At 36.4% G+C, this 27,851-nt stretch overlaps 2 protein-coding genes across 4 annotated transcripts; both read right to left on the bottom strand.

Moving 5' to 3' along the window:
• Positions 1-533: 533 nt before the first annotated feature.
• On the bottom strand, positions 534-3,781 carry LOC122030473 (F-box protein SKIP24-like). 2 transcript variants are annotated; one of them, XR_006125434.1, is made up of 6 exons: positions 3,480-3,781; positions 3,235-3,408; positions 2,314-2,476; positions 2,095-2,227; positions 1,263-1,554; positions 534-1,120 (listed from the first exon to the last, which is right to left on the bottom strand). XR_006125434.1 is itself a non-coding variant. In XM_042589689.1 (5 exons), exons 1-5 carry the CDS (start codon positions 3,692-3,694, stop codon positions 1,496-1,498), a joined length of 744 nt encoding a protein of 247 aa, XP_042445623.1. In that variant the 5' UTR covers positions 3,695-3,781; the 3' UTR covers positions 727-1,495. The 2 variants fall into 2 exon arrangements, 1 of the variants encoding a protein (XP_042445623.1); XM_042589689.1 differs by having other exon boundaries at positions 727-1,554.
• A 1,317-nt stretch (positions 3,782-5,098) lies between these two features.
• Positions 5,099-26,726, bottom strand: LOC122030482 (regulation of nuclear pre-mRNA domain-containing protein 1B-like). Of its 2 annotated transcripts, XM_042589703.1 has the most exons (8): positions 26,468-26,726; positions 24,971-25,087; positions 10,833-11,080; positions 7,514-7,669; positions 7,244-7,400; positions 7,024-7,163; positions 6,896-6,931; positions 5,099-6,248 (listed from the first exon to the last, which is right to left on the bottom strand). In XM_042589703.1, the coding sequence occupies exons 2-8, from the start codon at positions 25,044-25,046 to the stop codon at positions 5,484-5,486; spliced, it is 1,578 nt and encodes a 525-aa protein (XP_042445637.1). In that variant the 5' UTR covers positions 25,047-25,087; positions 26,468-26,726; the 3' UTR covers positions 5,099-5,483. The 2 variants fall into 2 exon arrangements, with proteins under 2 accessions (XP_042445637.1, XP_042445644.1); XM_042589710.1 differs by lacking the exon at positions 6,896-6,931.
• Positions 26,727-27,851: the final 1,125 nt, after the last annotated feature.

A 27,851-nucleotide genomic window follows, 5' to 3' on the forward strand; every position in this document is an offset into this window, starting at 1 on the left:
AGAGAAAGGAAGACCAGCTGATATGGAAGTTAAAGTCAGCCGAATGAACAAGTTACGACAGAGTGGACGACATGTCTGAGTGGACGAACAAGGCCAAACGGATAACTTAGGTTAAGAGACAAACAGGCAGTACATCGCCCGACTATCATCCCTGCCGAGCGGTAGGTGCGTCCATCCGGATGAGAGACAGGCCTCCGACAACAAGAAAGCTGAGTGAAGGGAGAGTGCTCAGTGCAGCACGGTCGAGCGAGCATGTCCCGACTGAGCGACCATCGCTCGGCCTATAACAGGACCCACCTATGTATCTCCTCGTACTCTTTTGGAAGTTTGTGTCACTGACAACAAAGCATATTCTGCAAACAAATTGTACTTTAGAAGCTTTCAACCTGTCACATCAGAAATATGGATGTTCACTTAAGGAAAGGTGTCAGAGACACTTTTTGTCTGATCTTTTTATAGAACACTCGGTAAAATGTGCACAATGTGAGATGCATGCACAAACATTATAGTGACACTATAAAAGAAAATTCCCATCTACAAGAACAGATATATTTACTACAACATTTTTGATATTTTCTACATCGTCGGAGACTAATTTGAACATCACAGAGCCAACGCCGAAAACCCCTTCCCATCTCGGTATTGACACTTTTGTGTTACATAACCACGGGGAGTCTTCACTTCATCAACTTTTCAGCCACATTTCCAGCTAACCATCTTCTCCACTTTCGAACAAAAACATCTATTATTGAATTCTAATAAATATCTCAATCAGATGAACTATATCTATTGTATCATTCTTAAATAATAACATTCTCATTATGATCAGACGAGATCCTCTGATCCCCTCTGCCCTGATCCACCCGCGGATCAAGGGCAGTGATTAGAGGGATTCAATGATCCTCATCTATTTGGCAAATAAAAATCATTAAATCCTTCCAATCAGACCTGATCCGCTTCTGAAGATCCTGCTCCATTATGATCTATCGTCAAATTTGATTTAAGTTACAAAGATGAATATCCAGTCCACTCAGCTCGAACGACAACATGAGCTTTTTATAGCAATCTCTCCGAGGGATCCTTCTGAAAAAGATTCACTAGTTGCCCGACGATTTATCAACTGAAGATTAAACAGAAGAGAGACCTTTAATTAAATGCTGTGGGATGGGCAATGGCAAATGGATCCAAATATCTTAAATCTCTCCAATTCGAGCCAGTAATTTGTTAGCTAAAACACAGAATCGGTAGAGGCTTCGCATTACCTCGTATTATCGCCTCATATCATCAAACAACACTTGTGTGCAAGGACCCTGCACATGAGTTTCCTTTCTTTTTCTTTTTCTTTGTGTGTGTGTTTTGTCGAAAAGATTTCTTTAGGTAGCTTCAAAGCGAGAGCTGATACATGATCTTTAAGCTGTAAGTAGTCCTGTGTTGCAGGTTGATCGTAATCAAAGATGGAATGCTATGGTACATGCAGCATACAAAGAGAGCTTAATCAGAAGCTCTCTGCCTTTTCTTGTTCGTCCCATTCGAAAGCAGCACTAGAAAGCTTTGCTGCAACATAAAATCAGACTACAGTAAGGATTCAGAAATGGAAAATACATATGACAAAGAACAGTTATAAATTGTCATGATCTTCAGGTGTATATTATTAGGGCATTTTTCTGAACATGCCAAAAACAAATCCCAATGAACAAACAAGAGAGATCAGCATCTAACAGTTTATGTATGGGCATGTTTTACCAAATCATGATTCATTTTCCCTTCATATCGAGAAATATTGATCAAGCACAAGTTCTCAAATAAAATAAATAATAATTGTTCATGCACAGTTTCATGATTTTACCTTCCATCCATCGCCACACTAGCCGGATTCAAGGCATGCAAAAACAACGCTCTCTCTTAAATAACTTCCATGGATAAGTTTTCTCAAGTCGTGGAAATTAAGTACCTATTGCATTGAGTTTCTTTTCATTCCTTATTGTTGTGAGATATGTTCTTCTTTCTTGTTTTCCTTTTTATCTTGCTCTTTTTATTCTCCACATTCGAAAGATCAAAAAGCATCAAGCTAAACATTCAAGAAAAGTGACTTACAATCACTACTTAACTCCAGTCTTTTCCTTTTGTTAGAATCACTGGGGGTTGAATTAAAATGGCTTTGAAGTGGATGATATTCCAGCGATGCCAGTGCCTGTTTGTGCTTCCCTAATTTTTTCTTCTCCTCCTCCTGTCAAACATAAAGACAAGTTACATAATAAAAATGGCGAGCTGCAACAATTCTACATATATAGAACAAGAATATCAGAGTCATACATAAGTCTTGTTAAAATTAGCAATCTGTTGCTTACAGACTTGAACCTCCATCTTTAGAGCACAGACACGAGATTCGATTGGTACAGTGCACTGCTCAACTATCTGCTTCTGTCTCCCACGAACGACCTCTGGCTGCCATACATTTAGAGCAACAGATGCAGTCCTGAAATATTAAAGTATTAGAACATAGACAACAGTAACAATTAGAACACCAAGCATTCACCTAGTGATAATAAACTAGGGCTTGGATTACTAATGTCGAAATCATAGCAATCTGAGTCTAAATGAAATAATATGCACAAGGATGATCTCATCACATATCCTACATTTGACTTTCTAGTGTAGTGTTATGCAGCCCATGCGTTCAATATTATGTTTCTTGTAACTTCAGTATGTCCTTCATGTGGCAGATGTAAAATTAAAAATTTTGGTTACACATATTTATGCAATTGTTATGACTACAATTAGTGTCGCATACCACATGTGCTTTATGAACTAATGATTGCATGTCCTTTGAAACCATGATCTTACACATTCAACATATCCTAAGAAAAAAGGCAAGCCAGAACACAATTTGATAATTTGATTTTTTGAAATTCCAATCATCCATACATGAACTTCATGTTGAACAATGCCAAAGTTGTCAAAATTTCTCTACCCCCCTTAGCATCATGAACTAGCTCCCTTGATTAGTACACAAAACATAGGCATTTCGATCTATTCTTTTATCTAATACAATAAAAGTTGGGGAATTAATGCCCTCAGTATGCTCGAAGAAACCAGTCCAGAAAAAGCCTATGAGTTTTAGTAGAAACTGAAGCAGTTAATTTGTGATCAATCCACAATGAACATATCATGACGAGAAGGAATGAAAGTGTTCTTGCTATTGAAACAGCAGATTGAATTCAAACAATAAAGCACCTGGCTCTCTCCAAGTTTCTCAACTCTTCGACAGCGGCCTTGAGCCGGTCGCCTTCCCGCACCAACGACAACTTCAGCTCTTGCAGCCTCTTCCGAGAAACAGCTACCTTACTCTGTGCGAAGAGCATCTTCGCTCTCTGAAGGGCGGCCCTCTTTGCTTTTTCCAACTTGAATCTAAATCAAAACTCAACTCCCGCGTCAAAGATGGAGTAGAGAAGGAAGGCAGGCAGGCGCGCGTCGCTTACCTAGTCTGGTAGAGGGCTTTGGGTGACGGGGAGACTTTTTCTCCGTCAGGAAAGTCGATGGCGAGGAGGGTAGACCACAGGGCGGGTTCGGCTGAGAGGCGGCTGAGGCGGCGGGAAGCCATGGCGAGGGCGCAGAGGTCGCGGTAGGTGAGGCTGGCCGAGTCGGTGCCGATCTCCAAGATATGAGCCCATATCTCGTCCGGCAACATCGCCATGCTCTCGCCGCCGCCGACAACACGAAGATGACGGATAGGCAGCCGGTCCGCCGAAGAAGGATCGAGAGAGATTGAAGGAATATTTCTGCCCTATTATTCACTTATTTATTTTATTCATTTTCCATGTCAGATTCGGTATATTTAGTGGAATATTTGTCCTTTAACCCTTATAGTTTCTTGTTTTGCTAAAATAAGTTAAGATTCAGGTACATACCTCTTGGTATAGTTTGTTTTCTCGCTCAATTGAGCAGGCTGGATTCCGTAAATTTTTTACTTGAGGATAGTTTGTAAAATTTGATTTGTGATTATGATGGACCCTGTTAAATAGGTGGAATCTATCAAATTTAACCAATTCATATTATGGATCATCTTTGATCCATAATTTATGGATCATCCTCATTCATAATTTATGGATTAGATCCGACCTCTCAATTGAGTGAGGTAAGATTAGAATCTCTTTTAGTTTTTAGCTTTGCCCATGTGCTCGCCCACAACTCTCCTATAAAGTTTGTTTATGTATTTATTTTCACATTTGATAATTTTGCTTTTGAATATGTTCTTTATTTTGGATTAAATTGTAAATGAATCAACTATTCCTTTTTATAAAAAATTATTTATATTCATTCAGTATAAAATAAAATAAAATAAAATAAAATAAAAACCGATGTATGAAACTTGCAAGGAAGAGGGGTTTTTGCAATTCAAACTCATGGCTTTATGATAATAATTTTATAGTTTATGACAGCCGTCCATCTAGATTAGGTTAGTTGAATTAATCCCTTCCGTCAGATAATTTAAATTGATTAAATTAAAATTTTATTAATTTATTTTAATATGGATTCAGACAGGTCTCGCATCGATCAGCACGAGCCTAGGTTGCAAGCAGATTGAGAATTTTTTTCTTCTAAAATTTAAAACTAAAATGAAAACTCAATGCGTTTGTAGTTTTAACTGGCCTAATCCGTAATCTAAATTTCAAATTTTTAATATTTTATTTTAACCTCTTAAATTAGGTTGGAGATTTTTCAATCGGGTAGAATGGCGGACCAATCCATCCTGTCTGTCATATGATAATTATTTTTTGATAGAACGATCTGCCTCTCCAAACGATCGATTTTTGACGGACGATCTGACCCATTTGACATCTTGGTGCTCATTTAGTATACACAAGTTAATATATTCTCATTTGAATAGCAATGCGTCGAGCAGAGGAGAGGAGACGGTGCTTGAGCTGGACTGGTGAAGTTGCGATCTTTATAAAACCCTTGACATTTTGAATGTAAACAAGTTTGATGCAAATTCCATTGTGAGCTTTTTTTTATACTTTTAGTATGACAATTATATAGATTGATTTAATGAGCTAATTTAGGCTAGACAATTAGCATCCTCAAGCAAAAGAACAACTACGGGAAAACTTGTCGTCAATTCTGCTCCCCAGCAGTAGGTGGGTCATCATCCATTACAATACTGAAAAACAAAAAAAAAAATATTAAAAAAATATAAATCTACACAATCTGTATAGATTGGTTAGGGTTACAACAAACTCAGTAAATTTCCCATTGTCAAATGGGTTTCTCCATATCAGACTTATGGGTTAATGTTTCGGCATTGGATGATTATAGAAGGTTTACTGATAATCCAGTGCCGCCTGATCCAACCTTGCCGCGATCGACGTGGCCTAATTTATCAATCTGTGATACGTTAATGAAGCTACTATTGATAGTATACATAGCAGAACTGGAGTGAAGACTGCAAGGCATATGCAACACTCAAAAGTGTGATAATGGCTTCACTGCGGTTGGGCAGTTGGAGCTGTCTGTGGCTGACCATAGAACCCAACCCCTGGAGATTGGTAGAAGCCCATCGAGGTTGATTGCTGGTGCTGCTGTGGTGGTGGTGGCGGCGGAGGTACAGGTGGGATAATAGGTCTTGTGAACCCCAGTGATGCGTGGGATAGCGGTGGAGGCAGCACTGAACTGCCTGGAAATGGAAAAGGTCCCATGTTTGTTACCCCGTTTGTTTGTGCACATTGCTGCAGTGATGGTGGTGGCAGTGGAGGGAGAGGCGGCAGTGGCGGTGTAAAAGTTGGAGGTGCCTGAATGCTCTGGGATGCAAATGGAATTGACTGATGCTGTTGCGGCTGCGCCTGGCTAAAGTAGGAATGTATGCCCATATCGGGTGTGGAAATCAGCTTCTCGAGCCGGGGTTTCTTCTCCAAAGGGAAAGCAGCTTGGCCATCAGAGAGGACTTGGGAATTCAGGCTGTTGCCCATTGAAGCAGCTTCCTCTGCAGCCAAAGACGACAGGATAGAAGATAGAACCTGCGCCGATGATGATGATGCAGCCAGCTTTGCAGCAACTGCAGCTGCAGCTTTCTTGTGATCATCTTCTGCACTGCTTACGCTGCCAGCGAATGAAGTTACAGAGTGTGGTGGTGGAAGTTGAGGATTGGACATTGGTAAGCTAGAGGTAGGGTCAAAACCGCTTTCCCCCGCAGCCAAGAGTAGTCGTTGCCGCCGCATGCTACCGGCATGTTCACTGAGGGAATGGGCAATCTGGAAATGAGATGGCAAAAAGAAACACTTACTAACTCGAGAAGAATTCACATAAATATAATAAATTTATGTCAGAAGCAATCAAAAAGGTCAGAATTCATCTCTGATTTAACTATCTCATGATCTTATCAAAACTAGGAAGTGGTTGTTTCGAGGCAACTATAATTTTGAAGGGACTAGGAAACTGGAATGTGAAAGTGCCAAGTAACTGACTTCCAATATAAAAGTTATTGAAACAATCTACAAATGATCGATGACAAAATCGATTCACTAGTAAAAATACAATCAGAAAGTTTGTATCTTCATCCAGCAAGAAAGTGCACCCGTAAAGAGTGATAAAAAAATTCAGGATAAGCATCAACATTCGATACGTAAATACAAACTAGTAGCACTTTATAGTAGTAGATATCCTTGCAAAGAATATATCCCAGAATCATCAGGTAACAGACTACTAGCAGGTTTCGAATAGAAAAACAGAACAATTAAGTCAAATGATGTAGTGATTAACCAAATACCAAGAATAACATACACTCACAACAGTTGCAGAATTTTGTATTGGAACGTGACAAAGTGATATGTAAAGTGCATGTTGGATATTAAATTTACTTGAACAGAAAAATTATAAAATCCTCAAAGATATTTCTTACCTGTAACTTATCATTAATGAGATCCAGCTTAAATTCCTGAAATATTTATTTCCAGTAGAAAGTGAAAATGCATTAGAAGAAGAGTCTAATTTTATCACCTAGAACCTTAGGTGGATGAGAAGTAACACCTGCTCTTTTAGAGCTTCTGTCAGCTGATAAACCAGTGTAGCTCTAGTTGATTTTGCAGTTTCTAGTTGTTCGATACATTGTTTAAGTACAGCTTCCTGATTCTGAAGATCAGTTATAAATGTCGGCCCTTGTTGGTCACCTGACCAAGAACATCGTCATAAGAGGATCAAGAGAATATCAATGAACATACTATCAAACAAAATTGCAAAACTGGAGTACCTTGTTTAGTTACAATATCAATGTTCTTTTCCACCCTCTCCAGAACTTGAGCAGCATCATTGCATTTACTCAAAGCAGTATCTTCGTTGGAATATTCATCAAACACAGACTGATATGCAGTCACTATCTTTTCAGGCATTTCACCAAGAGCTAGTTTCTGACAATAAAAATCCACAAGGAATGAATATTAAACAATCTGCTTTAAATGGTCAAATACTCGAGTCCGTCAAGGGGAAACAAAAAACAGGCAAAGTTAAATTGTATACTCACTACTCGTACTGAATCAGCATCTTTCCGAATTAATTTGATGGGATTTGAATTGCTCTTGCCATTGTTTGAAACAGGGGCAGGGACAGTACCAAGGATCTCATCCTTTAGGCCTCGCCCACGAGAGCCAAATACTTTTCTTTCATCCCAAATCTCTACCTTAAGTCATCAGATAAAATGCAACAATACAAAAAAAATGTCAAATTATCCAACAAATTGGAGCATTATATTACCAGTCTCTTACTAGTATTAGTAAACCTTTTTTTTTTTTTGCATTTTCACCCTAAATTTACATTTAACAACACTGGGCAAGTGATGATGACACATCAAATCAAACACAGACAAGCGTCAATCACAAGTATCAGATTTGGGGGCATTCATTAACACATCAAATCAAACACAGATAGTAGTCAGTCTAGATAAACTAAGGTTTAACTTTCAAAATATCTCTGATTTGGGGCATTAATTTACCGTGTAATTGCATCTGAAGTGTACATATCTCAAGTATCATAGAAATGTATCTATAGTTTCATACATCAATATGAAATATGAAGTGATTGCAACTCCACCCAGTTTTACTACTTGCATGTGTTAATTATCAGTGTGATAGGTTATTAAAGGACAAAATTAGTTAGATTATTGTGATGTCTTGATGATATACCTTCTATCGTTACTTGCCTTCAGACTCTTGCACTAGGCATTCATGGTTTGTTAATTTTGAGTAGAGGGATGCCATGCTTAGTTATATATGCTCCAACATCAGCTAAGATCAGGTACATCTGGCAAAATATGTCATTCACAATTCAATGAATTGACTACAACTGGACCCGATTCTTGCACTAGTCATTCATGATTTCTTAATTTGGCATAGAGGTATGCCATGTTTAGCTATATACTGCTCTAGCATCAGCTAAGATCAGGTACATCAAGCAAAGCAAAATATACAATTCACAATTCAATGAACTGGCCCCAATTAGATCATGACAGCTTAACTGACAGAAATTGATGGTCAATCTAACCAAGAGAAACCAGAATGAGCAAATTCTAAGCTAGATCCAGCAAAAAAAAACATTGGATTGGTTGAAGGTAGGGGGAGCATGTTGAGAAGACATGATAGTCATACTGCCAGTAATGATTTGGGTAGGTGGCTTCATATGACTAAGAATTGATCGATCATTGGACAGAGCAAAATCCCATCACTTAAAAGCCAATACAACATTGTGAAACACTATGAATGGAGAACTTGATATACTACAATTAAACTCTCAGCAGAGAAGGATGAAAACCAAAGAGACAGCCACAAAGAAATCATCTTGCTTCTTTTGCCATGCAAGATGATCCTATATGATCTTTTGATGTGATGAAAGTATCTCTGAATTAAGAATATTAAAGGCAAGAAAATTATTATAGGACTTATTCTGCGAATGCAATCTTGTGTACCCTTCACAGACTCTTAAAACAAACTTTGGGGGCAATAGAAAATTCATACTGTTAAGGAACTAAGAATAACATAATCAGACTCCTGCCACTTCGAGAATTTGAAGACATTGATTTTGTGTGGTGAGTTCCTCGTGAGATTCCTCATCAAGCAGCATGATTGAAAGTTGAGACCAATCAAAATAGTCACAATAATTGAGTTTGATGGTTATTAAACCTGAGTAGATCAATCAATTAAACAATAGAATTTTGGAAGCAAAACCTTGATTAACCAGCTGTATTTTTATTTTCTAAACACATTACAAATTATATATGTCTTCAAATATTCTGAAATAGACATTGAGTACAATGGGTTGACTGGCCAATTAGTTGATTAAATTAGTGATCCAAAGCTCAACCAAGTCATTAATTGGATGGGAATTAGATGCTAAGTATGAATGAAACAATGAAGAGAGACAGTTTTGAATTGTTAATGGGACAAAGAGATCTTTTAGGGTATGGAAGCCCGCATCATTAGAAAGGATAGGGAGAGACAGTAGTGAGAGATGGTGAACCATAATACAAGAAAGGAGGTGGGATCCTACATAATTGAGAAAGAGAAAATCACAAAATAGAATAAGATAGTAAACATGTTGTCAGAAGCATCTAAAAATAACAACGTAAAATCATCAACTTCAAAAGGCATGATGCTGAAAGCGATGATGAGAGGTTATGCTTGCTCTACCAACTTGTACTGATTGAAGGCACAAATAAATACTCCAATCCATAGCCTTCTTTTCACTTTTATTGCAAGGGATCCCTTCCCTTTTACACATTACATGAAATTTTATTCTGTAACTTATTCAGATTTTTGTTGGTATGCCATTTCCTCAAATACACTGGAACAGAAATGGATAAATTCTTTGTATCTTCGTCAAACAGCTTTCTGTATAAAGCTTGAATTCTCCATGCAACAAAATAAACTCATCAAAACCTTATATGGTACATGTATTCAGATGGTTATGCACTCAAGTGCACAAGCAGATGAACACAATTGCACGTGAACAGAAAGGCGAAAAATTCTCACAGGATCATACATAATTAGCTAGCTACAAGAGAAATGAAACAGGGTTACATAAAATGATTTTTAAAAAAACAGGGGCAAAATCACTTCTGAGATTGTTAAGTGGAGAAACACCCTTCATACTGTGAAAGGGTTGGTCATAAAAATGAAAATTTTCATCATAGTCTGGAGATGATAAACAATGTCATAGATTGAGATTGCATGCTGACCAGATAAGTCTCATAGATTGAGAAAATGTAGAAATAGGTATATCAAGTAATGACAAGTGGTACATGAATACATCCGTAAGAAGATAAAACCAGAATATAAGATCAAGAAAACGCATGAAACCACACGAAGACATCCAGTCTAGGATGTACCAATAGTTGCAAATATTCAGAGGAAAAAACAAACTACGTTCTGCAACTACCTATGTACTAAATTATCACTTTAAACACCCACAGATGCTTGATCTACTACAAGTTGAAGTCCAGAGATGAAACATGTTGAGAAGAATTAAGCATTACAGCAAAGAAGAAAATGGGTTGTAGTGGCATGAACCAAATATGATCATATTGGAGTTAATTCCACAAATAATCAACGTTTCACCTTAGATTTATTTATTTGTAACCATTAAGAACACACCAAAAGAGATTGCCTTAATTGTAGCATAGAAAATAAGTTCAAGAATTATAAACCCAACAATATCAATCATAGCCTAAGTATGTCACTAGTTGTGTACAAAATATCTAGAACATCTATTTGCAATAATAAGAGGGATACCCAAACATAGTTCCAGAAAAGTTCGCGCAAATATTTAATGTAAAAACTAAAAATACTTACTAATCGATTCACCGCTTTCTTTCCGTGATCTTCACCATTCTCATAGACATTCTTTAAACATCCAGGAAGTACTTTCCAAAATTCATTCACAAATTCACTTCCTTGGCGTCTACTATTCTGTAAGATGTCATTGGCCAAGTATAGAAAAGGCACTCTTTTTTCTCTTGGAGAATTGTTGAAAGCTATGTCCCATGTCTCAACTATATTTTTTGCTTTCTTCCGGTTAATGACACACCAATTTGACAAGGCTAATCCCCAGTTAAGAAGCAACAGATACTGCACTTACTATAACAGGATTGAATAGGGAAAAATATGAAGTATGTAACAACTATTTCAATTAAATCAGCTTTTAATTGTTAATAAAGATAATAGATTAGAAGAAAACAAAGGAACACACTTGACATGGGAATACCAAAAGAAAATGTCATTTTTCAGGATAAAAAGACAGAAAGCTGCCAAGTTATTCATAGAGATAGACGAGCAACCATCAAAAGAAAGATAATGGTCCTTATTGAGTTTGTGAAAGCTGAAATATTATTACATAGGTTCTTTTTTTTTTTTTGACAAATAAATCTCAAGCCCCTCAGTGACTAATATGTCTCTTATAAATATTGTTAAAATCACATGAAAGTAAACTACCATAACCACAATTTTGGATCTTTTTTACGACTCCATGGTGGAGACTATGCATGCATATTTATAAAAACCTTGCAGATTGCTGGATATTACCCTGGGCAACTTGAGAAATAGGCTTTCTGCTAGTTTTGGATATTACTCATCAAAAGAAGAATGAGGTAAGCTCGTTGAAGGAGATTTTGTTAAGTCACGAGACTTGCCAAAATTTTGACCACCGCAATCAGTGAAGGGGCAACATCTCAGAGAGGAGTTGTGACTCACGAACTAGGAGGGAGTTAGTCACTTTTTTTTCCTTTTTTTTTTTTTTTGATAAAACTGTGTGTGTGTATATTATACAATTACAGTATTAGTCTTTATAATATTGTATGATAGAGTATTAATTGATTTATTACTATTTAATTTAGTGTACAGTATTTATTAATTTTTATAATACTGTGTAATTAGTTACTAGACTAATTAATCATTGTATTTAATTATAAATCCTTTCTGCATTAATTATCCCTCTATATTAATTTATCTAATATATAAAAATTATATGTTTATATAATTATGTAAGTTTTATAGGTTAACTATATAATTTATGTAATATGCTACATAAATATCATATATTATTTCTTATTCATAATATACATAAATTATGTCATATATAAATTATACCTTATATTATAATAATTATATTTATCAAAAGATGAAGTTATGCTTTAAGTAGTTTATGCAATAACTAGTTTAAATTAAATTTATTAAATCAGATAAAATATGATTAAAAATTATTGATTAAATTAGATTTAATTTAATTATAAATCATAATAACTAAATTATGTATTAAATAAAATTATGTAATATGGTTATACTCAAACAAAATGAATTTGAATTAGTCGAAATAACTAACTGATCTGGTTGAAATAAGGTTTTGCTTGATACCAAAATAGGAGTTGCGCACACAAGACGGAAGGTTTTGGAAATTGATAAGTTAAAGGCACACTAGAAAATACATTGATCCCTCAAGTAAGGTTCGAGTGAACGCTCGATGCCCTTGCAAGAGGCTAAGCTTCCTCTCTTATAGCAAACGCCGGGTGCTCGGTGGGTCCCATCGTCACGTTTGTTGATAAGAAGATAGGAAGGAATCACATCTACTTTTCTAAAGTAGTATATTATTGATTACACTCCTCTATTATAGAGTTACATCTGTCACATCTACTTTTCTAAAAGTAATGCATTATTGACACACGAATCTTTCTTTTGGGACCATCACGATGCTGCCTTTAGATTTTGAAGTTGCTCATCCTTGTCACGCAATCTTGGAGAAGATATGCAGCATGTGATAGTTGTTTGTCGCATTGCTCTACCGCAGGATACCAGTCGTTCCACCAGTTATCCTTCCCTCGACATTTATTACATTCCTGTTTCTTAAGGGAATGGATAAGTCTAAGTTGTTGGGCATTGATGGCTCGGGCGACTGTACTTTGTTCAATATTGTGTAATTCTTCTGAGATTTGGTGGAATTCGTCAAGTGGGACTGGTTTCCCATGCCTTGTGTCAAGCGTGTACTGGTATTGTTCAGCGAAACTAAGAGGGTTTGCATCATCTTGTTCAATAGCTCCTGAGCATGAGGATGTGGCTGGCTCCTGACTTCTTTGATGGCTAGTGCTAATAAGGCTAGTTGGCCTAAATGCTGCTCCGATCATTCTGAAAATATTAACACAGAAATTAAACGAGATAAAGAGTCAGCTACCTGATTATTTTCCCGTCTATATGCTCGAATTGTATTGTTGGTCCGGCTCCAGTAATATAATCCGTAAAAGAGATCCATCGTACTCTAGAAGGTTTATGATTTGCCGTCTTTCCAAAAAAACTAATAATTGCCTGGCAATCTGTTCTGATAAGAAGCTCGGTTTTATCCAAGAAATAGATTTTTAAGGCTTCCATGGTATTCATGATTGCATAGATCTTTGCATCAATTGTTGATTTGGGTGGATTAAATTTGCCGTTGGAATAAGCACATATTTTTTCTGAAGAAATGGGATCAAATTTTCTTTTCTTCCATTTACAAATGCCTCCCCATCCGTCCATGCATCCGTCTACTTCTAAAATTATATAACACTTGGGTGGGGGTAGCTCAAGATCATGCAACTGTTTTACTCTGGTCTTGATCTGATGAATTAGATCCCAATCCTGCTGGTTTAATCTCTTCTCTCCATTAGGGGATGTTTTAGCATATAAGGGCCCAAGTAATTTTCCCAGATTCGGGATATAATTTCTTGCATAGTTTAATAACCCTAGCCAGGATCTCATTCCCTTGGTTGTTTTCAGCTCATCATTAAAATCAGCGATTTTTGTAATCACATGGGGCTGAAGCTTGATTCTACAGTTTCCAATAATAGCTTCTAAAAATTCAATTTCAGGTACCGCAATTTTCATTTTTGTGGGATTCAGAATTAACCCATTCTTCTAGCATATACTTAACATCTTTTGGAGGTGCTGCTCATGGTTTTTCTCATCCGGAGAGAATACCAAAATGTCATCTATATATACTGCAATAAAATCTTCCGTTCCCTTAAAACATAAGTCAATTTTCCTTTGGAAAATTGCAGGTGCATTTTTGAGACAAAATGGCATAACCAGCCATTCATATAGGCCGTCGGGAACCAGAATGCAGTCCATTCAATAAAATCAAAATGCATAGCAACCTGATGAAAGCCACTTTTCAAATCGAATTTAGAGAAAATACAACTATTACTGACCTTTTTAAGTATGGTGTTGATGCCTGGTAGACTATATTGGTCTTTATGTGTGATGTCATTTAGACGTTTGTAATTGAACACTAATCTTTCCTTTCCTTTCCTCCTTTGTAATAGGGTCAATAATAGTTCCTGAATTTACAATAATTGTTGTTGTTCGATGTCGGCTTTTACTGGGTCGAATGATACCAAGATCTAATAAGGCCTTAACATGCTTTACGAAAGATTCCTTCTGAGTGGGGGTCAAGTGCTTTAGAGAACTGTCTTCAATAATAAACTCATGATTCTTGATATCCAACTGGCATAAAATCTAATTTTTTTGCCAATGTTGTAGGGGATTTTCCCTAATTATACCCTGATCCTTTAGTTTTTGCAAGAGAGGCCTAAACTTTTGCTCAAAGGATAGGTTTCTTTTTCCGACTGATATATGAACCATCTCCTTTATTTGAATGTATTCTTCTTCTTCTAACTCCAGTTCTTCAATAGCTGTATTCACAGAGGGTAAAGTATTGATAGTTGTTAGATTCTTATAAAAGGTTACCGTGTTTCCTTCAATCCTTGGTCCTCCATGCATAGCTCTTATGAAGTTACATCCAATGATGAATTGAATATTGTCTCCCAAAGTCATAGGAAAACTATAGGTGTAGGGGATTCTAAAAATATTATCACCAATCATCATACGACCATTCTTTAACTTCATCTTTGCTGTTTGTTGAGAATTTACCCCACTGAAATTTACAATAAATGTATATTGTTCTAATGATTCTTTGGGAACTGACCTTTGATCAACACAGCAGGTGGTAGCCCCTGTGTCCAATATTACTTTCAACTTGAATCTTGGAATCCCTGGAATATTCATTTCAACCGATAGGTTATACAGCATGTTTTTTACTAACCTTGGACTTGGATTTGAAGCTACCACTTCTTCTATTAACATATGAGCGGCCTCCTCGTCTTCCTCCTCCAAATCTTGGAAATCCTTTTGTAATTCTTTTTCCAGTTGCAATGCTTCAAACTAGAACTTAAAATACTTGACTTCTTCTTGCAGCCTTTTCATTTATTCTTCACACCATATAATATAATTACGTTGTTCGTGTATTAGATTGTTAGGATTGAATGTGTAGCAGGAGCAGGAGTAACTGATACCTCCTTATTAAAGTAGTAGGGTCCGCAGAGATTGTAAACCGTAAGGAAATAATCTGGGCAGTGTATTCGCGCCCTTTGCACAGTTGCTCGTTTGCAGCAGGTACACATATGAGATTGAGGAGCAAATATCCTTTCATTGTTCTTCCATTGATGAAGGCAGTTAGATTGCCCTTCCGTTAGCCGAATTTGTTTGCCTATATCCTCCATCTTCTAGCCAAGCATATATATAGAATTTATTTGGAGAGTTTGAAGAGACTGTCGTACCTCATATAGGCTGTCTTCTCCTTCAGATAAGCTGAAAATTGCATCACTCTGAGCCTCCCCTCTTGTACTGATAGTATATCACAATCTTCTGGAAGGTCTAGTTGTTCAAAAATTGCAACATTTCTTTTTTCATTAGGGCAGTCTCTGGCGAAATGCCCTTCTTGTCCGCATAAGTAACATTTGCATTTTTTTATTTCGTAGTAAATGCTTTCTCTTTTCAATTCTTGTATGAGAGCTATGGGGTTTACTTTTATAGGTTTTTGTTTGCCGCATCCCCATTTTCTTAGCTCCAGACTTCTGATAATAGCCAGGGATAGGAATCTGACTACAGAATGACAGATCTTTTAATGACCTTTTAAATGCAGCATCTTTACATTCTTGTTCCAGGAATTTATGGGCGAAGATGATTCTTGGGAATACTCCCACTGTAAGACTAGGATGCTTTGCTTCAAAAGCTGCCTTAATTCTATTTCCAAGGTCTCCTGGCATTTTGAGCCAAAATTTTTTCGACAATTCTGGTACTGCATACAGTCTTCCAGTCTTAGCTGCTAACCTCATATAGTCATTAATATACTGGATTATATTTTTTACATTGTCGCAAGATAACTTCTCAAGATCTCTGTAAGCAGAGTTCTGTATTTCAGTTGACCCTTGGGTAGGATCTTCTACAGAGAATACCCTTCTCATTTGAGATAATATATTCTGAGTTCCTTCTCTGCCTTCGTTGATAGTTATAAGGGCATCATACTCTGCTGTATAAGTCATCCGCCATTATATCAAGGTTATCTTCTCAATTTCTCCTAAAAGATTTTCAATAAACTCTACCTTTTCCTTTGTGTCTGAAAATGATTGTGATGCCACAGTTCTTTGTAATAGACTCTCATCTAGAGAAAGCATCATCAAATAGATTTATCTGCTCAGGAATTACGAATAATGCATTAAATTTTGTTTTGGTGGTTCTGCTCGTAAATCGTTGAAAGGTGGGAGGGTTTCTTGTTGTGTTATCTGTTTGAGGATAACTGGAGGTCCCATGTGTCAGCGATATGGGGATATCAACAATTGGTAAAGTAGATTTGTTCGGTCGCGTGTTAATTCCACAAATTGTTCTTGCTTCCCACCACCTTCGCTTGCAAAAGGGTTGGTCCATTCATCAGAGGAAGGATAGGTATCCCATTGCGGCTGCTGTTGGGTAGTAATTGTGGATAAGTATTGTATATAGTCCAGATAAGAATGCTCAAATTCCTCATAATCAAGAGTAGAGTCCATGGACCGTGGTACAGAGGCCCCTGGGCTTGTATCCACTGCATGGTCTTGCTCAAAATTATTTTGGATTGAGTTATTCTGAACAAGGACTGTTGCTGATTCCCTTGGTAACAGGAGGGAAAATATGTCTTGAGTTCTATATAACTAAGATGAAATTCCCTATGGAATCAGCAAGACGTATTTTCCCTCCTGTTACCAAGGGAATCAGCAGCAATCCTTGTTCAGAATAACTCAATCCAAAATAATTTTGAGCAAGACCATGCAGTGGATACAAGCCCAGGGGCCTCTGTACCACGGTCCATGGACCCTACTCTTGATTATGAGGAATTTGAGCATTCTTATCTGGACTATATACAATACTTATCCACAATTACTACCCAACAGCAACCGCAATGGGATACCTATCCTTCCTCTGATGAATGGACCAACCCTTTTGCAAGCGAAGGTGGTGGGAAACAAGAACAATTTGTGGAATTAATCCCATCAAAATGTGAAGAATTAATCGCTGGCAATGTTGAAATGGAGTATCCCTGTCTAAGAAGATTGGTAGAAGAAGTAACACCAACCATCGTCGAACAAATCTACTCTACCGATCTTGTGATATCCTCATATTTACACGACAACAAGAATGGGACCTCGGTTATCCCAGCAAATAATACAAGAAACCCTCCCACCTTGAGAGCACGCTTGACCTTTGAGGAGGAATGAATAATGGACGACAGCGACCTTCGTCCTTCAGTTCGTACGGTGAAATCTCTTCGATTCTGATGGATGACTCTAGATGGGAGTCTATTACAAAGAACTTTATCACAATCATTTTCAAACACAAAGGAAAAGGTAGAGTTTATTCTCTTTAGGAGAAATTGAGAAGATAACCGGATACAATGGCGGATGACTTATAATGATGCCCTTATAACTATCGGGCAGAAGGAACTTAGAATATATTATCTCAAATGAGAAGGGTATTCTCAGGAAGATCCTGGGTCAATTGAAATACGTAACTCGCTCTGAGAGATCTTGAGAAGTTATCTTGCGACAATGTAAAAATATAATCTAGTATATTATAACGAGGTTACAGCCTAAGCTTGAAAGAAGATGTCACGGCGTGCCGATGCGTGCTTGCAATGCCGGAGACCTTGAAAGCATCCTAGTCTTGGTGGGAGTATTCCAAGAATCATCTTCGCCCATAACTCCGGAACATGTAAAGATCTTGCATTTAAAGGTCATTAAAAGATCCATTTCCTGATCTATACATGTGGTGGAGCTAAGAAAATGGGATGCAAAACAAAACCTATAAAAGTAACCCCATAGCTCATACAAGAATTGAGTGAGAAAAAAGCATTAATACAAAAATGCATTATCTTATGCGGACAAGAAGGGCATCGTAGACCCGCTCTAATGAAAAAGAAATGTTGCAATTTTTGAACAACTAGACCTTCCGATTGTGATATACTATCGGACAAGAAGGAGGCTCAGTGATGTTTCAGCTTATCCGAAGGAGCTATACTGTGTCGGCGAACCTCTTCCGAATAAATTCATATATATGCTTAGAAGATGTAGGATATAGGCAACAAATTCGCTAACTGCAATCTGCGCCTTTCATCAAGGAAGAACAATGAAAGGATATTTGCTCCTCAATCTCATATGTACCGGCCCGGGCGTCAGGTGATACATTCCTGTTTCCTTACGGTTTCGAATGGACCCTACTACTTTAATAAGGAGGTACCAGTTACTCCTGCTACACCATTCAATCCTAATTATTATATGGTGTGAAGAAGAAATAGAAGAAGGTGCGAGAAGTAGTATTTAAGTCCTAGTTTGAGCATTGAACGTGGGAATTACAAGATTTCCAAGATTTGAGGAGGAAGAAGGAGGCCGCTCATATGTTAGTTAGTACTTCAGTCAAGTCCAGTTAGTAACATATTGTATAACCTATTAGTTGAATTGATATTCCAGGATTCCAAGATTCAAGTGCAATATATCAGGTATTGTGTGCTAAGTTGCGCCGAGGTCCGGTTCAAGGTTAGTAGAATCATTAGAACAAAATACATGTTTCGTGAAACAAAGAAAGATGAAGTTAAAGAATGGTCGTATGATGATTGGTGATAATATTTTTAGAATCCCCTACACCTATAGTTTTCCTATGACTTTGGGAGACAATATTCAATTCATCATTGAATGTAACTTCATAAGAGCTATGCATGGAGGACTAAGGATTGAAGGAAACACGTTAACCTTTTACAAGAATCTAACAACTATCAATACTTTACCCTCTGTGAATACAGCTATTGAAGAACTGGAGTTAGAAAAAGAAGAATACATTCAAATAAAGGAGATGGTTCATATATTAGTCGGAAAAAGAAACTTATCCTTTGAGCAAAATTTAGGCCTCTCTTGCAAAAAGTAAAGGATCAAGGTATAATTGGGGAAAATCCCCTACAACATTGGCAGAAAAATCAGATTTTATGCCAGTTGGATATCAAGAATCAGGAGTTTATTATTGAAGACAGACCTCTAAAGCACTTGACCCCCACTCAAAAGGAAGCTTTCACAAAGCACATTAAGGCCTTATTAGATCTTGGTATCATTCGACCCAGTAAAAGCCGACATCGAACAACAACAATTATTGTAAATTCTGGAACTACTATTGACCCTATTACAAAGGTGGAAAAGAAAGGAAAGGAAAGATTGGTGTTCAATTACAAACGTCTAAATGACATCACACATAAAGACCAATATAATCTACCAGGCATCAACACCATACTTAAAAAGGTCGGTAATAGTTGTATTTTCTCTAAATTCGATTTGAAAAGTGGCTTTCATCAGGTTGCTATGCATCCTGATTCTATTGAATGGATATGTTTTGGGATATGCCAAAAGAATGGGTTAATTCTGAGTCCCACAAAAATGAAAATTGCGGTACCTGAAATTGAATTTTTAGAAGCTATTATTGGAAACTGTAGAATCAAGCTTCAGCCCCATGTGATTACAAAAATCGTTGATTTTAATGATAATGAGCTGAAAACAACCAAAGGAATGAGATCCTGGCTAGGGCTATTAAACTATGCAAGAAATTATATCCCGAATCTGGGAAAATTACTTGGGCCCTTATATGCTAAAACATCCCTTAATGGAGAGAAGAGATTAAACCAGCAGGATTGGGATCTAATTCATCAGATCAAGACCATAGTAAAATAGTTGCATGATCTTGAGCTACCCCCACCCAAGTGTTATATAATTTTAGAAGTAGACGGATGCATGGACGGATGGGGAGGCATTTGTAAATGGAAGAAAAGAAAGTTTGAACCCATTTCTTCAGAAAAAATATGTGCTTATTCCAACGGCAAATTTAATCCACCCAAATCAACAATTGATGCAAAGATCTATGCAGTCATAAATACCATGGATAAAACCGAGCTTCTTATCAGAACAGATTGCCAAGCAATTATTAGTTTTTTTAGAAAGACGGCAAATCATAAACCTTCTAGAGTACGATGGATCTCTTTTACGGATTATATTACTAGAGTCGAACCAACAATACAATTCGAGCATATAGACGGGAAAAATAATCAGGTAGCTGGCTCTTTATCTCGTTTAATTTCTGTGTTAATATTTTCAAAATGGCCGAAGCAGCATTTATGCCAACTAGCCTTATTAGCACCAGCCATCAAAAAAGTCAAGAGCCAGCCACATCCTCATGCTCAGGAGCTATTGAACAAGATGATGCAAACCCTCTTAGTTTCGCTGAATAATACCAGTACACGCTTGACACAAGGCATGGAAAACCAATCCCACTTGACGAATTCCACCAGATCTCAGAAGAATTACACAATATTGAACAAAGGACAGCCGCCCGAGCCATCAATGTCTTACAGCAACTCAGACTTATCCATTCCCTTAAGAAACAGGAATGTAATAAATGTCGAGGGAAGGATAACTGGTGGAACGACTGGTATCCTGCGGTAGAGCAATGCGACAAACAACTATCACATGCTGCATATCTTCTCCAAGATTGCGTGACAAGGATGAGCAACTTCAAAATCTAAAGGCAGCAGCGTGATGGACCCAAAAGAAAGATTCGCGTGTCAATAATGCATTAATTTTAGAAAAGTAGATGTGACAGATGTAACTCTATAATAGAGGAGTGTAATCAATAATGTACTACTTTAGAAAAGTAGATGTGATTCCTTCCTATCTTCTTATCAACAAACGTGACGATGGGGCCCACAGAGCACCCGGCGTTTGCTATAAGAGAGGAAGCTTAGCCTCTTGCAAGGGCATGGAGCGTTCACTCGAACCTTACTTGAGGGATCAATGTATTTTCTAGTGTGTTGTTTTCCAGTGTGCTTTTAACTTATCAATTTCCAAAACCTTCCGTCTTGTGTGCGTAACTCCTATTTTGGTATCATATGGAACTCATTGAGGAAAATTAATTTATTAACACTATTCAATTAATTGTATGATCAATTATTGTTAAACCAATCAACTTAATATATTGGCTCAAATATTAACCATTACAATTATAAGTGGCATAACACAATACCAAAATCACACTGTTCTTTCTAATCAAAGATTGAAACTCACACTCACAGCTTGAGATTTTAAATGTTGACTTGATTTCAATAGAATCAATTCAACTAAAATTATAGAGTTTATAAATGAGCCACTATAGTTTTGATTCTCACATTGGGCATATTAAACGGCCACGGTGCTCGAACCCCTTGTGATGTTGGGCCGCCCGCCAGGACCCATCTGCACTTCCCGGATTTACTTGGTGCCAGTATGTGGGACCGGGCTGTCCACCCCAGCATTAGCTGTCCACCCCAGCATTAGCCGGGCTACAAGAATTGGATACCTGATAAAAAAAATAAGATCTGAACAGGGACTTTCAACACCCATTTTTCTTTGTTCCTTATAATATTGTCCTATTCTATATAGGTGGGTGATAACAATAGGCAATTGTACCAGCATTAGTTGAAGCAACTGAGGCAATTTTGGCATGAGAGACATGATGGCATACCCAAATCTCATGGTTGGGAGATGATTCTTATCGGTCTTTAGCAGCTAGTGATAGCATTATTAGAGATGATTGTAATTGGTTGCCTCATTCATCACTTGCATGATAACAAACAAGCGAACTCTATTTTTTCAAGAGTTTGGTCAACTCATCTAGCTCCCATGAAATTCAGTGAGCCCTAATAGAACCAAGGGTATTTAATTGTTCCTTCTAATGCTTGAGAAATTGAAAAAAAAAAAAAGTTTTGACAATGGTAGATTTTTATCCAACTCAACTAATCTTGGAAAAAAAACATAATTGACAACGGTAGATTTCAATCCAACTCAAAATCAATCAATTTTGCATACTATGATGTAGGATGCCCTTGAGGCAAGTGAAACCAATATTTATGCAAGTCTAGCAAAAAGACATGGATAAAACAACACCATTTCACCTAAGCCACTCTAGACTTGGACCATGTCTTTAGAGTCGTTAGATTCAATTATCAAAGCAAAGATAGATAGCTTATCACTCTTATACAATGAAAGGTGTTGCAATTTGTATTAGTGTTCATAATTGTCATATAACTGTGGGTTGATATAACAATAATAAAAGTTTTAAAAAATCAATTCATATTGAAGAAGATAAATTTTTAAATTTTAATCTATTTGATAAATAATTTAGTTATAACTCCTTGTCATTTTCCAAATCATCTATATGCTTCATTTTGTATTGTGTCGTCACCAACAAGTTTAGTCCAATATTTGCTACCTATAGATAAGAGTAGTGTTTTAAACGGTAGTAGGCGGTTATGGGCGGTCAGTGACCGCCTAATGCCTAGGCGGTTGAATTTTTTTTACTATTTTTTATAAATAATCATTTTATAATATTTACTTTTAATAAAATATATTAATTAAAAATTAAAAATCAAAAATGTAATCTAAATATTTAAAAATATACGTGTCTTTGTCATGTCAAAGATCAGAGCATATATGCTGTGTCTTTGCCGCGTCCTTACCGGAAAATTTTTTTTTGAAGTATCGAACACATATACAGATACAATATGCAAATACGCTTATCGGATACGGCCAAAAACATGTCGTGGACTTTTTTGACATTTTGGACACGGCAAGGACATGGCAAGGATACGGCTAGGATATGTTTTTCCAGATACGTTTGGGCAAAATTGAAAATATGTAAAATTTTTAGGGGTTAATTGGAAAAACTTGAAATGTTCCCAGACTAATTGGAAAATAATTAATAAAAATGAATTGGGTTGTGAGCTTTTAAACCCTAAACCTAATCTTTTTTTGTTCGCCTCTCATCGCCTCTTTGACGTCGTCCGCCTCCCTTTCTTCTGCCACTGCCACGGCCCACCATGTAAGCCCTAAATTATTATTTCTGATTTCTGCTTCACTCATCTAAAGTGCTTAAACCCTAATCATTTTATTAAAAAGATTTGGTTTAGAAATTTGAATATAAGCCCTAATCTTTCAATATCCTTTTTCTTCTTTTTGTCTTTCAATTTTTGATGAACAGTATCTAAAAGTCTCAGTTTTGATATCTTTCATGATCTTACATGCCACTGTACCAGTTGCCACTCATTCTCGATTTTGATCATCTTTCATCTATTGACTTTATGTTTTCTTATTTCAGCTATTTTGCAATGGATGTTTGATTTCTTTTTACTTGCTTAAGATAGATTTGGTGTTTTATATTTCGTACTTGAGATATTATGATTGATGAAATATGGCTTTCCATCTCTATAATATTTAATTTTCAATACACACACACACTAATGATTGTTGTATCTTAGTCGTATCGTATCTTATATTTTCAAAATTTGTTGTATTGCCGTATCTGTATCGTATTCGATACGATACCCGTACCCGTATCCATGGAACATAGTTATCTAATATCTTGGTAGCATATTGAGATATTGACTTTAGTTGTGTATAAATTGACCTCCATAATATGCTTGAAACTAAGCAACTCATTATTTTGCATATGGAATTGGACCAAAGAGGTTTTGTGCAGGTTTGAACTAGTTGGCAAAGTCTACTGCAAATTTCTCCCATGTTAGCATGGGTTTGCTACGTCAACAACTAAAACTAATACAATGATGACGGTTGATTCCTTGTGTATACGAAACAAACTTAATATCTGTCTCTAGTAGACTAAATTAATGAATTAATAGGTTAATGTTCTTTATTTCATTCTCATCAGAGTTCTTACCACCTGATTAGCCAAGTCTGCATATACTATGATAAATCTTTACTGCTTCATGCACAAGCTTAATATATCTGCTCTAAAGTACACTGGCAACTTATTTTTCTAACATAATAATGCGTGTAACTACACCATATGCTCAGCTCCTACGATTACTAATCTCTTACTAGTCAAAGCTTAAATCTAGAGTATTCAACCCTGAGCATGCTTGCAAAGGGCTAAGGATTGTTGAGTAGACAAGAACTATCAAATTTATCTACCCTTTGGAGAACCCAATAAAATATGACTTAATTACCATATCTGTCAAGTAGGCTCTGATGTGTACCATGTTAGTAACTATTCAAAAACACCAAACATTAGCAAAGTTATGGCATTTGCTCCTAGCTTAAAAGAATTATCAATGACCAACTTGGCAATTATTCATCATTTAGGTTAAGGCAATCTCTCACAAAGAACAAAAATTTCTGAGAACAAACCAAGCACCAACTTCAAAACTATTAATGCAGTGCTGGCCTAAATGACGAAGACATAGAAGAGAAACTCTCTAGATGAGAAATTGAGTTATATAAACCACCATAGTTATTGTGTTGAAAAGTTTAATATCAATACTGATAACTCCAATGCTTGGGAAACACAATGGTGTTAAACAGATGAATATTGATAAATACAGTAGAAAACATAATTCACTTATATTTATTACCAAAAGAGCAGTATGTCATGAACCTTAATGTAAAAAAAAAAAAAAAAAACTTGTTGCCATGCCATGATTTTGCTTAGAATTTCCTAGCATTTGAACTTTAATTGTTCAAATCCAATATCTGAATGAATAGATAAGATAGACACTAATAATTTGAAACAAAGGATACTTTGAATACTTTGTTGTGAATTATTGAGCTTCGAGAGCTTCTCAACTAATATCTGGTTGTTGAAAGCATCAGTCATGTCTCTCTCTATATATAGCTGCTCACTGAAGCAAGAGATTTCTGACACAGAGGTTCAAAAGTTAACCAGGATGTCATACCAATTAACTCAAGTACCATGTAAATTCCTTCATTCTAGCAAAAAAGAAAGCTTATAACAAACCAATATGTAAGTATAAAAACAGCAAATGTGTACGAAGCATATTAAGAGAATTATAAACGACACGAATTATCCATTCGATCTATGAAAGATCAGTTGATCGTGACTTATTATAAATTCCCATAACATTTGTTCCTCAAAATCAAATATCCATTAGTGTGGTATACTTACAGAGCATGTGACTTTCTCTATCAATAAAGCAGAGACATGTACTTGAAATCATCTATGCAACCAAGGTCATTTTGTTGGCGCATTAGCTCTTTAGGAAATTAAAAAAAAAAAAAAGGTAGGCATTTAACTCCAAAAATATTAATTAGCTCTCAAACTGCTTCTCAATTCTACATATATGAACAAAACTTAAAGCAACTTTTATGGAACCAACATCTATTTCCTATTCCAGTACATGAATAAAAAAGGGCACCTCGGTGCACACCAATGTAGAGTTCTGGGGAAGGGTTGGACCACATTGAGTCTATTGTATGCAATCTTACCCTGCATTGCAAGAGACTATTTCCGTGACTTGAACTGTCACATGGCAACAATTTTACCATTGCACCAAAGCTCCCCCTTCTATTCCAGTACATGAATGTGCCATCAAAATTGGGTAACTCAGGCATTCTCAATGTCTTGATCTATACTCAAGAAATCTTAACAATTTATTCATTCTTGACATAGCTACACAATTTGTTTCATTTTTGTGAGAGCAAAATGCAAAAAAAAAAAAAAAAAAACTTCTGTCACCTAATACTTCTAGCTTCTTAAATGAGTAACCATCACATTCAATGAAAATTTGAGCACTTCTTTTAGCAATGATGGTGCAAAAAGTGCACACGCACTTCCTGTGATTCATGTATCAAAGTACAACTTTGAAAAAAGAATCTCCCATACTCCCCCTTACTTCCTTCCACCTCCATGTCCTAACAATATTTCATTTTTCTCCATTTTCATCACACGTTTTCTGTATCTTGTCTCATACTGCTTCAGTAAAATTCCTACTACGGTTTTCTGGTTATGAATTAAACCCTAAACTACGACAATCGACCACATCGTCGCTGTACCGTTTTGGAGCAGCGAGGTTACATAGCTCTTATAATACTGAAATAATACCGATCCCTGGACTCTAAATCCGCCATCTACTTTAGCTAGTGTTCGACGAGGCCAAGGAACGCAATATCAGTTCAGAAACATATTGCAACAAAAATCCCTTAAATAAAAACCATCAAGAGACAGTACAAAAGTACGATCTTTGGCATCAAGAAAGGTGGCGGGGTAAAAAAACTAACCCGGCAGCAGGAAAGAAGCACTAGGCTGGGAAGGACTCGACGACGGTTCGGCCGATCTGGAAAACGGCCGCCAGCGCGACGCAGTGGAGACGAGTAGGACTGCTGGCGGCGGAGATGGGCAGCGCCCGCTCGCTCTGCTTGCTGCTCCCTACCGAAGAGCAGGAGGCGAGGCGAGGCGAGGCGAGGCGACGGTAAGCAGGAGCCGAGAAGAAGGGGGGATGAATTTTCTTTTATTCCTTGCCAATTTAATTCGATCGAGGATGTCGATTTTGTTCTGTTCCACACCGATTTAAATTTTGCTTGATTAGGGAAAAAAAAGAGTAATCTAATAATATTTGAAATTTCGAAAATTATAATCTTTTTAGCTCGATTAGATCCGTGTGTTAGAGATTTCAAATCTTTGAGGACTCTTTAGGAAAAAAAAATGACATTTTTTAATAATTTTGAAAATTAAACAAATAGATATTGCACAGAATTTTTAAAATCCTAAAACTATAAGGGCAAGAGTCAAAATGATGTTTTTTCCTAAGGCGTTTTATTTTGATTTTTTATTAAAATGATAATTCATCCTACAATTTGTATAATTATTCAACTGTTCTCTAATACTATTTTAATATTTTTTTATCTCTTGTAATATAATAATTATGATTTTATAATTATTACACATATTATAGTAATTATAATTTTATAACTACTATAATACATATTTAATTTATTCAATGTTAATAGAGATTCACATTCCACCAGTATTGTAGCTGCTATATTCGACCTGCTCATCTAATATTCACATTTTAGTCGTTACTACTGAAGTACTACGATTGTTGTAGTAATTACGAATGCTACAACATAAATTTAATTTGCTCACATAATATTCATATTATAGCAACTACCATTTAAAAAAATTAAGTGAGAGATAACAATATTGAATAGTACTGAAGAATAGAGTAATTATATATAAAAAATATGGAATCGTCATATCAACGGGCCCCCTAGAGTCGGTCCCACGGATATGGAAGAAAGTAAATACATGTATATAGTTGAAAGCGCATGGTCGAGATGCTAACCCCAGACAATGACACCCCGAGGATCAAACTCTGGATTTCTCGACCACGAAACAATGTGTCTCCAATTGTGCTATGCCCTTGGGGATGACAGTTGAGTAATTATATATGGTTGAACAAAGAGTGGATGTCCTTTGAATAAAAAATAAAAGTGAATTGATGATTTAGTAAAAAAAATGAGATATTTTTTATTTTTACCCAAACTATAAAAAAAAATATCTCACATACATCCTTTTAAATATATCTTTATAATTTTACATGGTAAAGATGATCAATATTCAAGTCTAATCAGGTAAACCAAACTACGACTAAAATTAGTTAAC

The sequence above is a fragment of the Zingiber officinale genome, chromosome 1A, assembly GCF_018446385.1.
Source record: "Zingiber officinale cultivar Zhangliang chromosome 1A, Zo_v1.1, whole genome shotgun sequence".
Classification (NCBI taxonomy): Eukaryota; Viridiplantae; Streptophyta; class Magnoliopsida; order Zingiberales; family Zingiberaceae; genus Zingiber; species Zingiber officinale.

Excerpts from the sequence above, each read along its gene's own strand:
- LOC122030482 (XM_042589703.1), bottom strand. The coding sequence starts at position 25,046 with ATGACTGATGCTTTCAACAACCAGATATTAGTTGAGAAGCTCTCGAAG. Across the intron at positions 11,081-24,970 it reads TTCACAACAAAGTATTCAAA|CCTTGTCAAATTGGTGTGTC; the intron begins GTATCCTTTGTT and ends ACTGGGGATTAG. Across the intron at positions 6,932-7,023 it reads CAGAAGCTCTAAAAGAGCAG|GAATTTAAGCTGGATCTCAT; the intron begins GTGTTACTTCTC and ends TAAATATTTCAG.
- LOC122030473 (XM_042589689.1), bottom strand. The coding sequence starts at position 3,694 with ATGGCGATGTTGCCGGACGAGATATGGGCTCATATCTTGGAGATCGGC. Across the intron at positions 3,409-3,479 it reads AAAGCCCTCTACCAGACTAG|ATTCAAGTTGGAAAAAGCAA; the intron begins GTAAGCGACGCG and ends GTTTTGATTTAG. Across the intron at positions 2,477-3,234 it reads AGAAACTTGGAGAGAGCCAG|GACTGCATCTGTTGCTCTAA; the intron begins GTGCTTTATTGT and ends TTAATATTTCAG.